General features: G+C 41.5%; 2 protein-coding genes across 5 annotated transcripts in view; both read left to right on the forward strand.

The window, feature by feature from the left end:
* Nucleotides 1-2,219, forward strand: part of ints5 (integrator complex subunit 5) — a 5,261-nt gene extending 3,042 nt beyond the window's left edge. The window contains exons 4-5 of the mRNA XM_020591508.1: nt 9-692; nt 1,097-2,219. Of these exons, the coding sequence (XP_020447164.1) occupies nt 9-692; nt 1,097-1,804 (1,392 nt within the window). The 3' untranslated portion in view covers nt 1,805-2,219. The remainder of the gene's footprint in view (nt 1-8; nt 693-1,096) is intronic.
* An 835-nt stretch (nt 2,220-3,054) lies between these two features.
* On the forward strand, nt 3,055-18,419 carry ganabb (glucosidase II alpha subunit b). 4 transcript variants are annotated; one of them, XM_020594248.1, is made up of 25 exons: nt 3,055-3,286; nt 4,139-4,240; nt 4,348-4,456; nt 4,775-4,902; nt 5,843-6,022; nt 6,201-6,266; nt 8,313-8,370; nt 8,485-8,563; nt 8,724-8,820; nt 8,936-9,116; nt 9,291-9,444; nt 10,063-10,298; nt 10,544-10,670; nt 10,874-10,953; nt 11,331-11,471; nt 11,894-11,990; nt 13,293-13,394; nt 13,966-14,209; nt 14,537-14,601; nt 14,930-15,006; nt 15,216-15,290; nt 15,459-15,572; nt 15,687-15,796; nt 16,090-16,190; nt 17,023-18,419. In XM_020594248.1, exons 1-25 carry the CDS (start codon nt 3,267-3,269, stop codon nt 17,130-17,132), a joined length of 2,853 nt encoding a protein of 950 aa, XP_020449904.1. In that variant the 5' UTR covers nt 3,055-3,266; the 3' UTR covers nt 17,133-18,419. The 4 variants fall into 4 exon arrangements, with proteins under 4 accessions (XP_020449904.1, XP_020449929.1, XP_020449915.1 ...); XM_020594259.1 differs by lacking the exon at nt 3,055-3,286 and adding an exon at nt 3,299-3,515; XM_020594267.1 differs by lacking the exon at nt 3,055-3,286 and adding an exon at nt 3,668-3,803.
* Nucleotides 18,420-18,524: the final 105 nt, after the last annotated feature.

The raw sequence follows: 18,524 nt of genomic DNA on the forward strand, positions 1-18,524 counted from the left end.
TCCATACACACCCCCGGGGGCCCTGGCAGCTGAGGCAGCTGCTGCTTAACCTGGCCGCAGCCATCCAGAGTCAGGATGAAGAGAGAAAAGGAGAAGTGGGCGCTCAGTCCTCCATGGCCATCCAGGTGGGCTCAGCGGTCTCAGGACACCTCCATGATTTTAGCCCGCTCCTTCTCCATGGTGACCCAGTTGTATCTCATGCTGCAGTGCGCCTCCTGTCCTGTAGTCCACTCCCTCACACGTCTTCCCCAGCACACCTGCTCCTGCTCTCCCGTGCTGCTGTCAACCATTTTTTCCTGGTGCTGCGGAGGAGAGGGGAAGGCGAGAAGGTGGGGAAAGAAGGTGGACAAACAGGCGAGGCGGTGAACTGTTCAGTCCTGCTTCTGTCCCGTTTTGCAGCATACTCTCCCTTCACTCTCAAAGCTGTACTTCAACAACTGGTTGAGGGAGCACTACATAAAGGAAATGCTGACCTGTTTGGAGGGCAGATCGCAGATATGTCTGGTGCCCCTGTGGCTTCCCCATCCGTGTCCCCCAACCTTGGAGCCTCCCTTCTGGATATCAACTGTCGGTTTGGCACTACTGTCAACTTTTCTGGGAGTGTATGGTCTGTATTTCATGCTGGGGTGATTGGCAAGGGGCTGAAGGTGCGCACCTCCACATCAGTCCCTGACCCATCTGAAGTCATCCAGGTGAGTTGGACAGTTTCAAGCAAAATGTGGATTATTGAACATTTTAGGGAAGTAATTTTTCTGTACACAGTAGGACATAAATGCACAATTATGGGATTATTTTCAGTTTGAACTTGAAATACAATTTCTTACAAACATTTGACAGGGAAAAAGTAATTGTATTAGGTGGAGCTAGTTCTATGTTGGTGGCCCGCTAAAGAATGTTGCAAACACTGCTAATGTGCAGAAATGTATAGAATTGCATGTGCTTTTTGCTTTTGATTCATGAATGTAACTATTGTCTCAACACATGAAAATGATCAAAGGTACTAAAATATGTGTGAAAAGTATAATTCTAGGTATTTTGGGTTTGATGTGGTGCAGCAGGAAACGTGTCACCCACCTTCTTCTGTTTTTTTCTGTAGAATATCCAGACTCTGCTGACTGTCATAGTCCGGTGTTGCAGCTCCTGTGGCCTCAATGGCTCACAACCACCACTGGATCCTGATGAGCCACCGCCCATCAACGCTGAGGCAGCCAAAGTTGTTGCAGTCACACTGGTAGAAAATGTCTGTCCAGATGTGGCCAACGGGGAGCTATCCTGGCCCCCAGAAGAGCATGCCCGCACCACAGTAGAGCGAGACATCCACATCAGACGTTGCTTTGAGGCCCACCCAGTGCTCTTTCCTCTGCTTCATGTGGTGGCAGCTGGACGGCCGGCTCTCTGCTACTGCTCAGCTGTGCTCAGGGGCCTCCTGGCCACCCTGCTGGCCCACTGGGAAGCATCCCGTGAAGTGTCATCCACAGACTCCCCATGGCACCTTCAGGCATCCTGTCTCCTGGTGTCCTGCATGGGAGAGGGCCAGCTCCTGCCTCCTGTGTTGGCTAATGTCCACGAAGCATTCCCCCATCTCACTCCCTTCGAGGTGAGGCTGCTGCTCCTGGCTGTGTGGGAGTACGTGAGGGGCAATGGGCCCATGCCCCAGAAGTTTGTCTTCAGCTCAGAGAAGGGCCTCTTCTACAGGGATTTCTCACGGGATGGTGACGTAGCAAGATACGTGGCACCAATTCACAGTGTCCTGCATAAAAACATTGATAGACTGGGACACCTGTGCTGGCGGTTCCAGCTCTAAAGGGGAGCTGGGAAGCGCAGGTGACAGGGAATGAAAAAAGATGGTAAAATTGTTGGAACACCATGTTACATTGCTCTAAGAGTGGACTGCAAAGTTGCTGTCACTGTATTTCAATTTCATACAAGGATAGCTGTGTATGTGTGTGCAGACTTTTGTACCATATTTTTAGATTATATGTTTCTATATAGTTGTTTCTGTGAGAGCAACAAGGGACACATATGTATGTTATTTTACTACAGAATGTGCTCCACACTAAATAGGTTAAATGTGTCATTTCAATTAGAAAACTGAACTTGTTTTATATAATTTTCATGTTCTAAAATTGTAGCTACAAGCATACCTGGCAATTCTTGTCATATACACACACAACATTGTTTCAACCAATTTCTAAAATAAATGTTCATTTGGTCCTTGAGTGTGTCTTGATCTGGGCATTTTTTTTAATCCTAAAATGGATTGCCACATGATTTTGTTTTAAACTGATCACCACAAAGTATTATCATGTTCTTTAGATATTGTAAATCCTTTAAGCCACATAATCAAGACTCCAGAACTTTATTGTCAAACCATCCAAATGCATGTTCACAGTAGGACTGAAATCTCATTTCTCTGGGGCCAGTGATGTTACATTTAATATAAGCAAAATAAATAAATAAATCGACAAATCGTACTATAGAAAAGGACAACCCCGGATGTCAGAACAAAATCAAGTGCAAAACAGTGTACAAGTGAAAAAAATGGAGCGCAAATAGTGGAGCTGCAATGATTATTAAAAAAGACAATCTGCAAGTCTTTGGTTCTACATCACTTGTTTTGTTCATTTTCAGGCAGAAACGCCATTTAATGATTCCTGGTTCTGGGTGTAAACAACTAGCAGCACTTCTTGGTCATACATTAACAGTAAATTGAATATTTTGGGGGTTTTGCATGTTGACTGGACAAAGCAAATGTTTTAATATTGTGTCACTGTTTTTAATGTTTTATACCAAATGATTAATTGAGAAAATAATCCATTCATTATAAAAAGAATCTTTAGCTGCAGCCCTAAAAAAAATTGACAACTGACTTAACGTTGTTGCAGTGAGTTGCAATGACTGTACACGTGTTTCCACCACTTGTACGTTGTATTGGATGGAAATAAATCCAGGACAAGTGTGCGGACGTCAGTGATTGGAGCTTGTAGATGACGTGTCGGTGGCTGAAAGGATAAATATTCAAACTAAGTTCACATGCATTGTCGATCTATCATTAATCAGATAAAAAAAATCACAATGGTTGAGTAAAAACACTTCCCCAAACTAGATGTTGCAAGATTGTTAATATGTTATAATATTGTGTAGTTTACAGTTTTACAAAAAGAAGAAGCTGTATTAAAATTTTCTGTCAGTTGTTGCGAATCTTGACTTTTTACGATCTTTGTTGCGGAGTGAAATGGGCGGAGTCTAGTGGGCGCAAAATCAAGATGGCCACCTTCAATGAAAGGTAAGACAAAGCAGTTCCGCTGTTTCATCTTGGATTTATCTTTTGTTTGATGTAATATCAGTGCGCCGTAGACCAGAGATAGTTACTGAAGTTGCGCACTTGGTGAACGTGTGAACGGAGTTATTGTTTCAGGGTTTAAGAACCACGAGGGACAATGATCATATTTGGAAAAGTCGAGATCACCCAATTGAATTAGCGGCTTGACTGGCAGCCTGTAGCTGTTCGGAAGGTTAGCTTGATATCCTGATAAAAAGACGCAATTACCGATAACAGTGTTGTCAGGCAGTTCGGCGTTCGTCCACACGCAAAACGCCGATGTTCTAATGTCTTAAAATGAATTATCAGTTCCTGTTTCCTGTGTATTTCCCCGTAATTCCGAGTGCGCGTTAGCTATCCCACTTTAGCGGATGCGTTAGCTAATACCGTGTCTTGGCTTAGTTTCAAGCACCACATCAGCCGGATTTTTGACGGGAGACTGGGGGATGGAAATGTGTCTCTACACGTAGGCGTGAAAAACGTAACTGTTGATACTGGTTTGAATAGCAATAAAGTCACACTTTATAGCTGCAGCAGGATGAAGAAACTGGAAATGGTTTGCTTGTGGTATTTTTCTGGCACTACATTTCTCTTAGGGACTTTACCACCGTAGAGAAAGAGCGAGCAAAGTCCGGATGTGTGTCGGTGGTTTTGTGTTTGCTATAATCTTAACTCCTGTATGCTATCGTTTGGCTAGGGTGCTATTGGGTAATTACTTTGGCATTGCTCAACCAAATGTGACTCAATGAATTGGAGAGATGAGTGCTGGTAGCCTAAACCATTTAAAAGTGTAGTTCGTCTTAATTTTCATTGTAGGATGGCACCTGTCTTGGTACTCTGGCTGGCTGTGTGCCTCTGTGGGACATTGGCTGTGGACAAGGGAAACTTCAAGACATGTGACCAGAGTGCCTTCTGCAAGTGAGTGCAAAGATACAGGAACATGTATATATATTTTCACTTAAAATTGTGTTGACAAAGAAAAACATGATTACTGGTGTCCACGCTTGGTTTTAAAATTGAAACAGGCGCCAGCGGGCACTGAAGCCTGGTGAGTCTCCCTATCGAGCCCTACTGGAGACCATGGAGCTGACTAACTCGAGACTCACCCTGCAGCTCATCAATGACAACAATAAGGTAAACCACACATCAAGAAATCGTTCACACAGGTGGATTTTCGTTAACAGTTTGATAAAGAACTACTTTGAACCTCAAGTCTTGCAGATGTCTTGTTTTGCATGTTTTCCTCATTTTTAATATTATTTTGAATGTAAAATTTAAGTTCTAAATTAAGCCATGCTGACAGTTAGGGCCATTTCCCAGAATGGTTGTGATGAAATGTGTTTTGGTTTTACTGTAGTTTTTATGCGACAATAATGAAATTCTTCTGTACCCTCTTTGCTTCTCCTGTATCCCCACCACCATTCCTTCTCTTTTTATGTGTTTGGCTCTCAGGTGCGTTTGCTGCTTGAGCTCTACCGCCTCCAGGGGAACATAACAAGAGTGAAGATTAATGAGCTGAAGCCTCTGAAGCCTCGCTATGAGGTCCCAGATGTGCTCATCAGAGAGCCACATACTGAGCCGTATGTCTCTTATGGGAGTTAATGGCTGGGTGGTATGGGTGTGTGTGGGTGTGTGTGTGTGGCGGTTTTGATGTTAGAGTCAAGCTGAAAAGGCAAAATTAACATTTGTAGCCCTGCCATTGTCAATTTTATATTAATTTAAAAACGGGAGCATAACTTCAGAAAGAGTGATTCTGGAGGATCCTTGTTGTCGGATGGACATACACACAATATATGTTTTATTTAAGTAGACAAAGTAACAAATATTGAAGAGATTATAGGTATATCATTTTGAAAAACAGGTGCAAATAATAAAATTAATGATGGCTGAATTCTTCTTTGCTGGCTCAGTTTCAGTGTCCTGGTATTGTGCATCACTGTTGTCGATTTTTTATGGCGGCAGGGACAATAAGCAATAGACAGTAGTTATTAGTAACATGTGCTTTCCCTGCCATGATGGGTCAAAATAGCTGCTGTGAAAAAGACCTATTACAAAAATAAATGCCTCCAAAGACGTGACTCGTATACAAAAGTGAGTTACCACTCTGACTAAAAAAAATAAAATTTGACAGTGACCGTAAGGAAGCAAATCATCCACATGTTCTGCTGTGGGTCATGGCATACACGGTGTGTGACTCGACTATAAAGTGGCAGGAATGTGAGGACTGAAATGCTGAATGTAAATTCATCCAGTGAAACAAAAGAGCCCACTTCAAACAGAGCTGACCTTCTCAGATAATTGCTTTCTGATCTTATCCTGCTCTTTTTTCAAATTTTTAACCTTGAAGTTTTAGTTTGGCTTCACTAGGGTTTAATTTGGGAAACTTGCAGTATTTCCAGTTTTGGGGTAGATAAATAGTGACTAGATAATAAACAGATGGTGAAAGACTTCTAATTAAGTTCTTTGGTTTTTGTCCTCACTTGATCAAAACTAAATCTTCACTTCCTCTTTCTCCCTCAGCCTCTCTGTCTTGTCTCAAGACGAGAACGGGGTGGTGCTGTCCCTGGGGGCCGAGTCACAGAGGGTCATTGTCAGCGCCCAGCCCTTTCGACTGGACATCATGGAGGGACATGATGTGCTGATGTCACTGAACTCGCGTGGCTTACTGGCTTTTGAGCACCTGAGGATGCGCAAGGACACGTGAGGCACCACGCAGTGCACGCACCTTCACAAATACCAGCCCTCTCTTTGATTCCACGTCCTCACTCAGGGGATGATTTCTATTTTTGTTCCCATGAAATAGTTTTTTTTTTTTTTTTTTTTTTTTTGAGTATTGTCTTTGACTCGTTGTTCTGTCCTCTTCTCCCTGTCGTCCTAGTTTCTCCTATAAAGTAACTAGCACAGTGGCTAGCCTGTGGGATAATATCAAGAGTGTATTCTCTAGGTAAAGACCCTTAAGATTTGTGTGTGTTCTGTTCCTTGTGCTAATGCTGCCAATGGTGACATAAAATTGTAGGGACTCCCATTACACCAAGTACTGTACTTGTCCTCAAATAATTGTGAGTGAGAGAGGGGTGTGGGTGACTGTGTGCATGGCAGTGTTTGATTTGTTCCAGATTGAAGCAGTCAGTCTGGCCCTGCCTGTTATCAATTTTGTATTTCTGAAGGATCATTTAAACAGTGTTGGAAACTAAGGATGTTAATCTTTTTTTCCCCTTAATTTTATTTCATGAAACAGAAAAAAAATCATCCTGATCATCAGGAAACTCATTTAACCGGGGGGTTATGTTGTAGGTCTAGCGGTGATTTTCCTGTACACCACTGTTTTGTCACATCAGCGTCTGACTAACTAAATCACAGATCTCTAGTGTCCCTCCTGCAGCTAATCTGCTAAACTGATCTAACACTGCAACTGCATGACTAACTAGGTTTCTTTACCAGTTATCTTGACTGAAATTATGTTGCGCTTGCTCAGTTTATAGTGAGAGCTAACTGAAATAGTCAGAAAATAATGCTAGTGCACACTGTGCACTAAATTAGAGTGCAAATAAGAGTGAAGTATTTTGTCTTCACTCGTGTAGACGGTCCCAGCAGGTGGTCTTATTTTCAGGCATTACTGTCCACCTCCCAAACTCAACAGCAACATCTTTCTTTGTGGTTATGCTTCAGTTTATATTGTTATATTTTAAGAATGTTCTGCCTCACAATATCATGCTGCTGTTGAGCTTTAACAACCTTTCAAAAAAACCCTTTGTCACAAATAGAGATGCACCAATTGTGGGGAAATGGTCGGTTTTTTGCGTGACCGGCCTTGACTGGTGACCTGCCGATCACTCTGAGATATGTGATTCTGTGCCGGTCAGATTTAGAGGCATGACGGTCCACGTTGTTCACACAGTGGCACAGGCCAAAGGTGTAGTATCTGCAGCACATAGCACCTCGCGTGTACCTCAAGTGAGACTCGTGCTTGTGTGTATACTGAGCCTGTGTTCACTTCACATTGGAAGCACTTGGTGTACAAACAGTGCACAGAGGAACCTAAAGAAACAGCTTGAGGAAGGAAAATTATGTTCAAATCTCCTCTGAACTTGGGTACACAGTGAGGGAATTACTGGCTATACATTAAATGCATGTATATGTACAGTGTTTCCAACCCTGGGGTAAAACACAAATACAAATTACACAAGCTTAAAAAAAGAACTGTGTGCTCAGTAGGACTGATGTAACAGATATCCTCCTGTTGCACCGGTTTATATTTGGAAAAGTACTTGCACTTCATTTTTAGTTGGTCTGTAAAAGGAGTGAGAGCCAGAAAAAGTAAAACTCTAATAGTGTTTATTTATTTATTTATTTTTTTTTTTCATTAAAAAAAAGGTAGAAAAATATCTGTATGCTGTCAGTTCTTAGTTCTTAGAAAATTGGAAAGGGCAGGTCAGACTTAAAAAAAAAAATGCATCGGAATTAGCCAATAAAATTGCATTTGGTGCATCTCTAGTCACAACTGCCTCTTGCATGTGTGTGGTTGCAGATTATGCACTTCCACAGCAGTGCATGACTACCAAACATTTTTGCAATTCAAGGCTTGTGTGACAGGGTCTTGGTGCTACACCCTCGCCTGGATTGCACCTTAGTATGCATCAAATCCACTGGGTATCAGTTGGTCCTTTTAACACCTTGTAGGTGGTACATGCTGCAGGCTCTAGAGCTCCTGTCCCATGATGCCTAGCTTGAAATAGCCACAAGGTAGGGAGTTGCTCAGTCCCCTTTGTCGTTAAAGCGAAGTCATTATAGTGTATGTGTTGTCAGTGTGGAGTCGAGGGCCAATCATCAGTCTCTCTGAATGTATGTCCTTTTCCTTTTATCATAGTTTGAAATACGCTCTCATATGTTGTCACTTGTTACTAGGTTGTATGACTTTGCCAAAATGACATTACTTTGCTTGCCATCTCCCCTCCTCACCCCTCACTTCATTCTTTGTGCCACGGAGCAGTCAGGCAGATCCAGATGGTGAGAAGAAAGAGGAAGCTGAGCCGGCAGACCAGGCAGAGGTACTACATACTAAAATACCCACAGTTTTGCCTCTTCCTCTCTTGAATGTAAAAAAAACAAACAAACACCATTTCACCTTCTTCCTATGATGATACTGTTTGTTTGTCTACCAGATAATAAAAGAAGAGGAAGAGAAAGAAGATGGGATGTGGGAGGAAACATTTAAATCATACACAGACAGCAAACCTAATGGTAAGTAAAACCTGTGTGTGTGTGTGTGTTAGTGAGGTTGTGTTAAGTGATGACGGTGTGTTTTTTTTAACTAAATGACATGCAGAAACCTCAAATCGCTGTGACTATTATTTCATGAATAAAATTATGACTTTGTTTATTGGATTTTCTTGTCCAACAGGTCCTTCTGCTGTTAGTTTAGACTTTTCATTGCCAGGGGTAGAGCATGTATATGGCATCCCAGAACATGCAGATACACTCAGGCTCAAAACAACAGAGTGAGTGGCAACAATAAGTCACATACAACATGGATTTGAATTCACATTGAGCCTGAATTTTTTTTTCCACATTCTACAGTATAGTTTTCACTGCCTGTGTGTTTGTGTGTTGCAGTAATGGAGATCCGTATCGGCTTTATAACCTGGATGTGTTCCAGTATGAGCTGTATAACCCTATGGCCCTGTACGGAGCTGTCCCAGTTATGTTGGCTCACAGCGCCCAGCGGACCACAGGCATCTTCTGGCTCAATGCTGCAGAAACCTGGGTGGACATCAGCTCCAACACAGCTGGAAAGGTATTGCTTCTCCACAGCAGAAATGTTTTTAAGCGGTCAGGAACTTGTTTAGGAGATGAGGAACTTCACCTGCATTTTGACTGTTTGAACTCAATTCCAGTTTACTGTTTTGGTCTGAGTCATAGCTGCTATGGTTTGTCTGCTGCACAAAGTCACCTTTTTGTCCTTCCCCAGACGGTGTTTGGTAAAATGCTGGATTATGTTCAGGGCTCCAGTGAGACGCCACAGACAGATGTGCGTTGGATCTCTGAAAGTGGCATCATTGATGTCTTCATTATGCTTGGACCAACGCCCAAAGATGTCTTCTCTCAGTATGCCTCCCTAACTGGTAGGAAGATGGATGGATGAATGAACACAAGGCCTTGCTTTCCAAAGAGTCCAAGTGCAGAGTCTCCTGAGCTTTTTACGGTTCACTGAGCCTCGATACATGTTCTGAATACTGATGTTAATAATGCACTCCAGAAAATTAAGTGTAGCTCATTGCATTGGTTTGTTCTCTGGCTTGTTGCATTTGCCTCTTGACAGTATCCACTTCCACAGCAGTGCATGACTACCAAACATTTTCGCATTTCAAGGCTTGTGTGAAAGGGTCTCGGTGCTACACTGTGGCCTGGATTACACCTTAGTATGCCACTTGAAATCCTTATTATGCATCAAATCCACTGGCCAATGTATAAAATAAAATGTTTGTAAAGTAAAACTAATGCTGATAAGCTGCCAGGAATAGTTTAATTGGTAATTGTTTTTAATGAGCTTTTATGGTGCAAGTCTAGTGTTTTGCATCATAATGTTATGCTTTAGGTTTTGGCTAATGTCTTATTTAAATTTATTTGACATAATTGTTAGTCAACACAAGCATGAACAGTGATACCAGTGTGGCTGTCTGTGTAGTTTAACAAAACATCAGTTTCTGAGTCTCACCTTCTCACCTGTCTTGCTCCTTCAGGCACCCAGTCCTTCCCTCCTTTGGCTTCCCTGGGCTACCATCAGTGCCGCTGGAACTACAATGACCAGGAAGACGTGCAGGCAGTGGATGCGGGTTTTGACGAGCATGACATTCCGTATGACTTCATCTGGCTCGATATTGAGCACACAGATGGGAAGCGCTACTTCACCTGGGAACCACACAAGTTCGCAACACCAAAAGAGATGCTGCAGGGCCTCATGGACAAGAAACGCAAGGTGCGGATTATTAAAAAATAAAAAAATTAAAAAAAATTCAGCATCACTGTTGCAGCAGACAGTGTTAGGATCCACGACTTCATGAGGGTTTTCTTGCCACAAATTAACCACTTCTGTGCTGCTGTCCACTTTGTGCTCTCAGTCAAGTAAATTATCTGCAGGCACATTCTTGAAGTAACTTGTCATCAGTTGTTTTAAGACCTTTATGACTCTTTGCTCAATTATCTGTAACTGGTTTTTAATAGATGGTGGCCATTGTGGACCCTCATATCAAAGTAGACACCAACTATAAGATCCATAATGAAATCCGCTCTCGGGGATTCTACATAAAGAATAAAGATGGTGGAGACTATGAGGGCTGGTGCTGGCCTGGTAAGAGACTGACAGTTCCACGTCTGTTAGCAGACAATGTGTAGGAAATACATTTGTAAGTGTACTGTATAAACTGGATCTTCATAGACAAACTTGACATTTATATTGACGTGTTTCTGATAGTGCTTTAATCTTAACTATTACAATGATTACATTCCTTTCTGTCCTTCCTCTGTCTCCTTGGGATGGCTGACGTCATTTAGGTAATGCCGGCTATCCAGACTTCACACGAGCAGATATGAGGGCCTGGTGGGCCAGCATGTTCTCTTACGACCAGTACGAGGCAAGTCTTGAGGACAGTTCTCTCTGTTGCTCAGCAAAGGATAAATTGTCACTAATCTGCAAATACATATGCAAGTGACGTACACAAGATTTAGTATGTTGACTGTTTCTGTATGTGGACAGTGATTGAAGAACACACACTGATAAGCACAACACCGGATCCTTTTTTTTCTTTAACTAAAAAGTGTCGCATCCTCTCTTTCTGGATCATGTTATTAGCACATTCTCACCTGGGAGCCGCTTTCACTCAGAATTTCTAGACATTTGTAATCTGTAACCTTCCAGGTTTGTTGAATCTGTTCATGGATTTGTAATGGATCTTTCTCCATAATGTAGCCATGACTCAACTTGTGTGCACCTTCTTTGTTCACTCTCCAGGGCTCCATGATGAACCTGTATACATGGAATGACATGAATGAGCCATCAGTCTTCAATGGGCCAGAGGTCACAATGCACAAGGATGCAGTGCATGGAGCCTGGGAGCACCGTGATGTGCACAACATCTATGGCTTCTATGTGGTGAGTACAAACCATTTGAATGTGATTGAGTGTTCATGCATGCATCTACTGTCCCCTGTGGGCCACTGTAGTTGATTAAAGGGAGAAAATGACGAATGACATTTCCAGTGTGTGTTTCTCAGCTCACAGAAAATGCCGGTACTGCACAGAAACCAGTAGAATAGTTCTGACCACAAATAAATGTATTGGCAAAATAAAATTGAGCAGTCATTAAACTTTCCCAACTTTGTAGATGATATGTCGCCTCCTGCTGCCATTTTCAAGCAGTGGGAATAACATGTGGGACATTATGAATTTAAAATAGTCTTAGTATTGTATGGTTTAGTAATACTTTAAAGAGACCCAAAATCTGTTCTAAATCAGATGATATGGGTAAAAATGTACCCCTCCACCCTAGTGATTATGATGTGTACAATCTGCAGCAAATGGCTACAGCGGAGGGTCAGATCCAGAGGTCAGGAGGAACCGAGCGACCATTTGTGCTGACCAGAGCCTTCTTTGCTGGGTCACAGCGCTACGGTGAGCCCTTCACTGCTTTTATTTTCATTCTGCGTAGCCTCAGTTGATTTACTTTTTTAATAAACCTAAATTAAAGCATGCTGTAAAGAAAGGCCACCACTCTGTAACCAGAGATTGTGTACTGTGGGGCTGCATGATAATTCGTTTTTCGATCTCAATTCTGACCCCTGCGTGATCTCATTTTCACGTGATGACGGTTCTGTCGTGTTTACATTAGCAGGAAGATTGTTGCATCAAACCAAATGCTCCCTTTTCCTCGCTAAGATGTGTTAACCAACAACAGGAATGCATTACATCATGTGACGAACTGTACACAGGAAGAGAAGACTGGTTCAAAACAAATCTAACGACAGAGGCAGCAGTGTTTTGCTGCTCCTGATGGTAAAATGAGAAACTTGGTCACCACAAAACACAATATAATGAAGTCTGAATATTTTTTTTTAAAAACCCTGAAAATTCCAGGGATTAAAGACGAGTCTTACTGGTTCACATTTGGAAGAGGAAAAGCTAATGTGCATAATTACTGACAGTGGATCCAATGTTAAACATAAGTATAAAGGTTTGTGTCAATCAAGATACACGCAAGAACAGGTTTAATGATTAATCAGATGGAACATTGTGGGTGTGGGGTAAGAATGTTAGCACTCTGTAATAATTCTTTAGTATATTACTTGTGTGGCGTAGAAGATAATTATCTATGAATGTAATTATGTAGAATGTTAGCACAATAATAATTCTGTAGTATATTACTTGTGTGGTGTAGAAGATAATTATTTATCTAGAGATATTGCTTAGGACTTAAAAGTTGTAAAATGATGTCATGGGGTAGGACTGGATAAGTCTAACTTCTTCCTACTCCGTTCAAGCATGTACTAGGTATAAGTAAATTGATATTGGATTATTATTGTTGGATATGTGTGAAATTACATGTGTTGACAAATCAACTGTTTTACATGCTTGAATGAATAAATCAAATCAAATCAAATGTTGTGAAAGTGGCCTCCCTGAATAATTGCCTGAAAGTTCACTGTTTGGGTGACAGGCTACATTGATATGTGTTTGTTTTGTTTTTGTTTTTTAAACACACACTGTATATATGACAGCATTTCCTTGGTCAAGACTTGAAAGTCATGATTCAGTTCTAAATGGAAAATAATTATGGTTCATATTTTACCCAGAATCATGCAGCCCTAGTGTGTTGTATAGATGAAGAGTGTTTAACACTGTTGGTTCTGTGCCTGAAAACGGTTGTTGCAGGTTATTTTTTGCACAAAGCCTTGATTGTTTAAAGTGTGTCTACAGGTGCTGTGTGGACAGGAGACAATGCTGCTGAATGGGACCATCTGAAGATCTCTATCCCCATGTGTCTGAGCCTGGGTCTGGTTGGAATCTCCTTCTGTGGTGGTGAGTGTTATCGCGCTCTTTGTCTGCTGTTACACTAGTTTATCTGGTCAGAATAAAATGATCGACTTATTTGAAGAACTAAATGTTCAGAGAACTTCTCAAAAGTAAACAGAGAAATGTAGTGACGCTGTTGCTTAGAAAAGCAGGGCTCTGATACTAAAAATGTCTTCAGTGAAAACCGTGTTAAATGAGTATTGTGAATGAATTTACTTGGGTGCACATCTAAATGGTGTGTTAATGTTGTCATGGAAACATGAAATGAAACTGCATGAGGTGTTACTATGGTGATGCCACAGGTTCCCTGGGTAATCTAGCTGCAGTTATGTTGGCTGTTATTCTCTGGACAGTATATGAGACTGAGACTCGTATCCATGATCAGATGTTTGTCTCTGCATTAAATAAAGTTAATTTAGTACAAGAGAATCACATCCATCGCCTTTCACTTCCAGCCACAAGCTCTAAAAATAGAGGATATTGTATCTGGCTGTTTTATTTTCCCAAGGCATACTGGGATAGTAATAGGCTATGAATAGCCCAGACTTAACTAACGCTTACCCCCTCTACCTCATAGCTGATGTTGGCGGTTTTTTCAAAACTCCGAGCACTGAGTTGCTGGTGCGTTGGTACCAGACGGGGGCCTACCAGCCGTTTTTCAGGGCCCACGCCCACCTGGACACACCCCGCCGTGAGCCCTGGCTGTTTGGTCCAGAAAACACAGCGCTGATCCGTGAAGTGGTGCGCCAGCGCTACACCCTCCTGCCCTATTGGTACCTGCAGTTCTACCAGGCATACCTCACCGCACAGCCGGTCATGAGGTGAGGACAGAGCAGAGAAATTGGAATGAATTTAGTTGACTCCATTGAATCAAGAAATTGGTACCTGCCTTTCTTAGGTGTATGCTCTGGATTTTTTTTGAAGTAGCCTCTTATGCCCAAACTATGTGCATTTATTTTCTCATGTTTATTATTCATTAATACAAAGTAATGGCAAAAACCCTGTACACACTAAAATAATGTGGCAAAGTGACAAACTCATGGTTGGGGAGTGCAGAAGTGTCATGAATCATGTCATGCTGACCTATAGAATTTAAGCATTGTAATTTCCTTGATGCTGCTCTCCTCACATGTACATCTCTGTCACAGACCACTGTGGGTGGAGTATCCTCAGGATCCTGCTACTTTCGCCGTGGATGATGAGTTCTTGATTGGTGAGAGAGAAAATATCAGAACTGTAATGTTTTTCTCTATCTTGACTACATATTTCTTAAAAACAAACAAACAAAAAAACACTGCATTGGCTCATTTGTTGATCAAATTAAATGGAGACTCTTTGCAGCTTAGTGCACAAGAACAACTGAACTGTTGTGACATAGTGATGGTATGTGATGGGTGTGACTCAGGCCAGTTTGGTGTGTGAACATCCCAAGCTACAAGAGGACAAACCAGAATGAAAACTTGAAATCAGTGATGATAGTAAGGCAGACATGGTTTGAAATGGTTAATCGGTTCCACTGAAGTTGCTTAACTCTGCCGCAGGGAGAGACTTGCTGGTGCACCCAGTTACAGAGGAGGGAGCCAGGGGAGTTACCGCCTACCTGCCTGGCAAAAATGAGGTAAGAGGAAGAAAACCGGAGGCTTTAACACATCTTACAGTTACAGTATCTTTCTGGTGTCTTCAGGCTTAACTTCAGTCCTATACTTAAACGACCCTGTAAAGAAAAGACTTTTTTACAGGACACTGTGTCAGTAACATGATTGCAGATTCAGGTGTCCTTGGTCCTGACCTTGTCTTAACCTGTGTCATTGCATGTGTGTTTCTCAGGTTTGGTTTGATGTCAACACCTTCCAGAAGCACAACGGGGCCCAAAACCTTTACATCCCTGTCACCATGAGTTCTGTAAGACACACACAGATGTACACAGTACTTTCAAACTCTTCTGGCTGTGTTTAATAGTTTGGCAATAATTTACCCTTATACCTTTCTATATTTTGAGGCCCTCAGCATTGTTTAATAATTTCCTCCTTGTTTCTGGTTTTAAAATGGGCTCTTCTGTTTTGTTATCAGGTCCCTGTCTTCCAGCGTGGTGGCTCCATTATTCCCAGAAAGCTTAGAGTTCGCAGGTCCTCCTCTTGCATGGAGCATGATCCCTACACTCTGTATGTGGCTCTTAATCCCCAGGTAACTGAAATCTACACACTCTACTGGCACCTGCAAGACAACTGTGATCCATGGCAGTTTTGACATATTTTGTTGCGCTGTCATACTTGACACTTTGACTTCTTTGTCTGACAGAGAACTGCAGAGGGTGAGCTCTACATAGATGATGGCCACACCTTCAACTATGAAAAGAAGGAGTTCATCCACAGGAGGCTGTCCTTCGCTAACAACATCCTCTCTTCTGTGTGAGTGATGAATACACTGTTTCACTTCAGTAGAAAATCTGCATCTTTTTAAATAAAAATCCACCCGCAGGCTCTTGGATATTTATTATAAAATGTAAAGTAGCCAATTAAAGACTTTACAAGTGCTGGTTTTTGTGATTAAAAGTAAAGAAAAACAGCATCAGTAAGAGCAGGGATGACGTTTTTTTTTAAGGTTTTCAGACAAGTATTAATGATTAGTATTTTTATATACACACCTACACACTTCTTGAATTGTAATACCCCTTGCATGCATGTCTTTGCTTGGCCTGCAGTAATCTCGCTCCAGATGCCCAGTTTATTACCCACTCCTGGATCGAACGCATTGTCTTACTTGGAGCCAGTAAGCCGAGAAAGGTTACCCTTAAGACTGCTGGTGAGTAGTGTATGTTTATATATAAAAAAAAAAAAAACTTGTCTCTCACATGCTAACAAACAGCTTACAGCTCTGTCATATTTTTAAGTTTCATATAAAGAGATGGTCGCTAAATGGTTTGAAACATTATCTTATAACTTACACCTAATTTCCACCGGGTGCGTCTGCATTGTGTTGCGTCTGACACGGTCACTGCCAGTCTGGTCTGCTTGTGATTCCATGTGCTTCTGTGGTGTGTCTTAGATGTGGCTCTCTGTGCCACTTTGCTAAAGATAAGTGTCTGGTCTATTTTTGATGGGTTCCACTTCTGACGATTCTGATAGATGTTATGTGAAACATAGATGCAAAATAATTAGCCGATATGGAAGAATGTACTTTGAACAACTAAAATACAGCCACAAATCTTTGGTCTGTTTTTTGTAATGACTTAACCATTAATTGAAATATAACTGTTAGCTGTAGGCTACAGTACAACAATAAACAGACAAACCATTTAACTATGAAGCCTATCCATTGTAGAAGCTCAAAAGCAAGGCAGTATAGCCTACGCAAAAAATCTGCACCATAGTGAGCTGCTCTACAGCCGCACCTAGTGGGGGATGAAACCACGGGGAGGATGAATTGTAATGTTGAAAAGTTTTCAGATTCTCAGCTGGTCAAATTGTACATCAGTAGTACAAAGATCTTATTATTCCTTGTTTTTGCAAGTTTATTTGTCCAGCTGTGTGAGATTTTGCAACCTCTAAAGTCATAAACCCCCTTTTTGGGTTGAGATTCACATACCCCTTTCCCCTGCCTACTTTCTCTAATACTGCATGTTTTCTTTTTGCAGATGGTCAGGAGAGCCAGCTAGAGTTTGAGTTTGACGCCTCCATGTCTGTGTTGACACTCCGCAAGCCCGGCATGAACGCAGGGGCCGACTGGACCGTGACACTACAGTAACCAGTGAGATCAGAGAGGAGGGGGAGGAAGAGAAAATGACTAAACAGGAGACAGAATAGACATAAGGCACTGACACCCAGGAATTTACTAAAGCAAGTTGACAGCATAGGCAAAATGGAAGATAGACACAACAATGACTACAGAGTTGTCTTCCCTGCAAACACACAAAAACCCATGTAGACCTGTAGATCTCTGCCATGACTCTTGTGTTCGGTCGCAGTATAATACCTAACAAATGTGATTACTACTAGATTGATCATTGTCATGTTTTTCCAGATATATAACAACTAAGTAACTCAAATCATTGTAATGAATCTTTGGGATTAAGAAAGAAAACTTGTTTTTCCACCCAGTCTGCCTCAGAAGAAAAACCACAGTTTAAAATGAAGATTCATATTTAACGCACATGCTCCACCTGCTGGTAATTCCCTCTGTTTTTGACTTGATACAAAAATCCATTTCTTCTCTGTTATGAAGCCAAGCACTTCAGTGAGCTAGGAGCTTGACCTTCTTTACTTGTTCCACATTTCACATATTTAGTGAAGGCTTGCCAACTGTCTTCGTTGCGGTTCTACATTAAGCTTTCTTCCTGCAGTTCTTAATTTTCCTGAGTCCACAAAATGTAAGGAATTAACATCTTTCTTATCAATCCTGGCCAGTTTCTTGTGTAGCCTCTCCCTGAATTCCTCAGTGGTGAATTTGTGTTCATGGAAACGATTCATTATCATTTCATTATGGAAGTGATCAGGTTGTTCAGCTGTTGCAGAGGGGATATTCAGCTCTTCTGAACAAACTTGGCAGTGGCATCACTTCAGGGGACCGAACCACTTTTGTGGGTTACCCTGTTGACTAGTTTCCTTTGTTTTGAGTTATTTTTCAAACTTTTACTAGATTATTTTAATGCACTTGAAGAATGCGAACTTTAAAGTTTAGATTTTCTTGTGTTTGTAGATGCCAGGGTATTCAGTGTTTCATTTGGCTCTTTAATGAATAGTAAATATTCATTTAAATCCTTTGGATCTACACAAAAATCACTGTACACGTCAAATCATTCACTGGAGAATCTGCTTTATGTCCTGTCTAGATAAATCATCTAACCTTTTAGGGGTTTTGTTGTATGTCTGCTGTTTTTTATGATCATAAAATGTACATGTTGCTGCAATTCTGTTGGAGATGGCTTGATCTGGTGGAAATGGAAGTGAAGGAACTCTTCAGCTGTCAAAGTTGGCAGATGTACTCTAAAATATGAGACCAAGTGAAAATAAACTTGACCAAATGTAAAAAAAACTCATTTTTCACTGTTCTTTGCCTACAGGTTTTAATTACTGAGATGTCAGTTCCAAAATGTTTTTTTTTTTAATGATCATTGTAGTATGATATTCACGTTCCGTA

The sequence above is a fragment of the Monopterus albus genome, unplaced genomic scaffold (genome assembly GCF_001952655.1).
Source record: "Monopterus albus unplaced genomic scaffold, M_albus_1.0 scaffold2.1, whole genome shotgun sequence".
Lineage (NCBI taxonomy): Eukaryota > Metazoa > Chordata > Actinopteri > Synbranchiformes > Synbranchidae > Monopterus > Monopterus albus.

Coding starts and splice junctions, on each gene's coding strand:
- ganabb (XM_020594248.1), top strand. CDS start 3,267: ATGGCCACCTTCAATGAAAG. Junction 8,564..8,723: donor CACAGACAGCAAACCTAATG/GTAAGTAAAACC, acceptor CTTGTCCAACAG/GTCCTTCTGCTGTTAGTTTA. Junction 15,573..15,686: donor ATGTGGCTCTTAATCCCCAG/GTAACTGAAATC, acceptor TTTGTCTGACAG/AGAACTGCAGAGGGTGAGCT.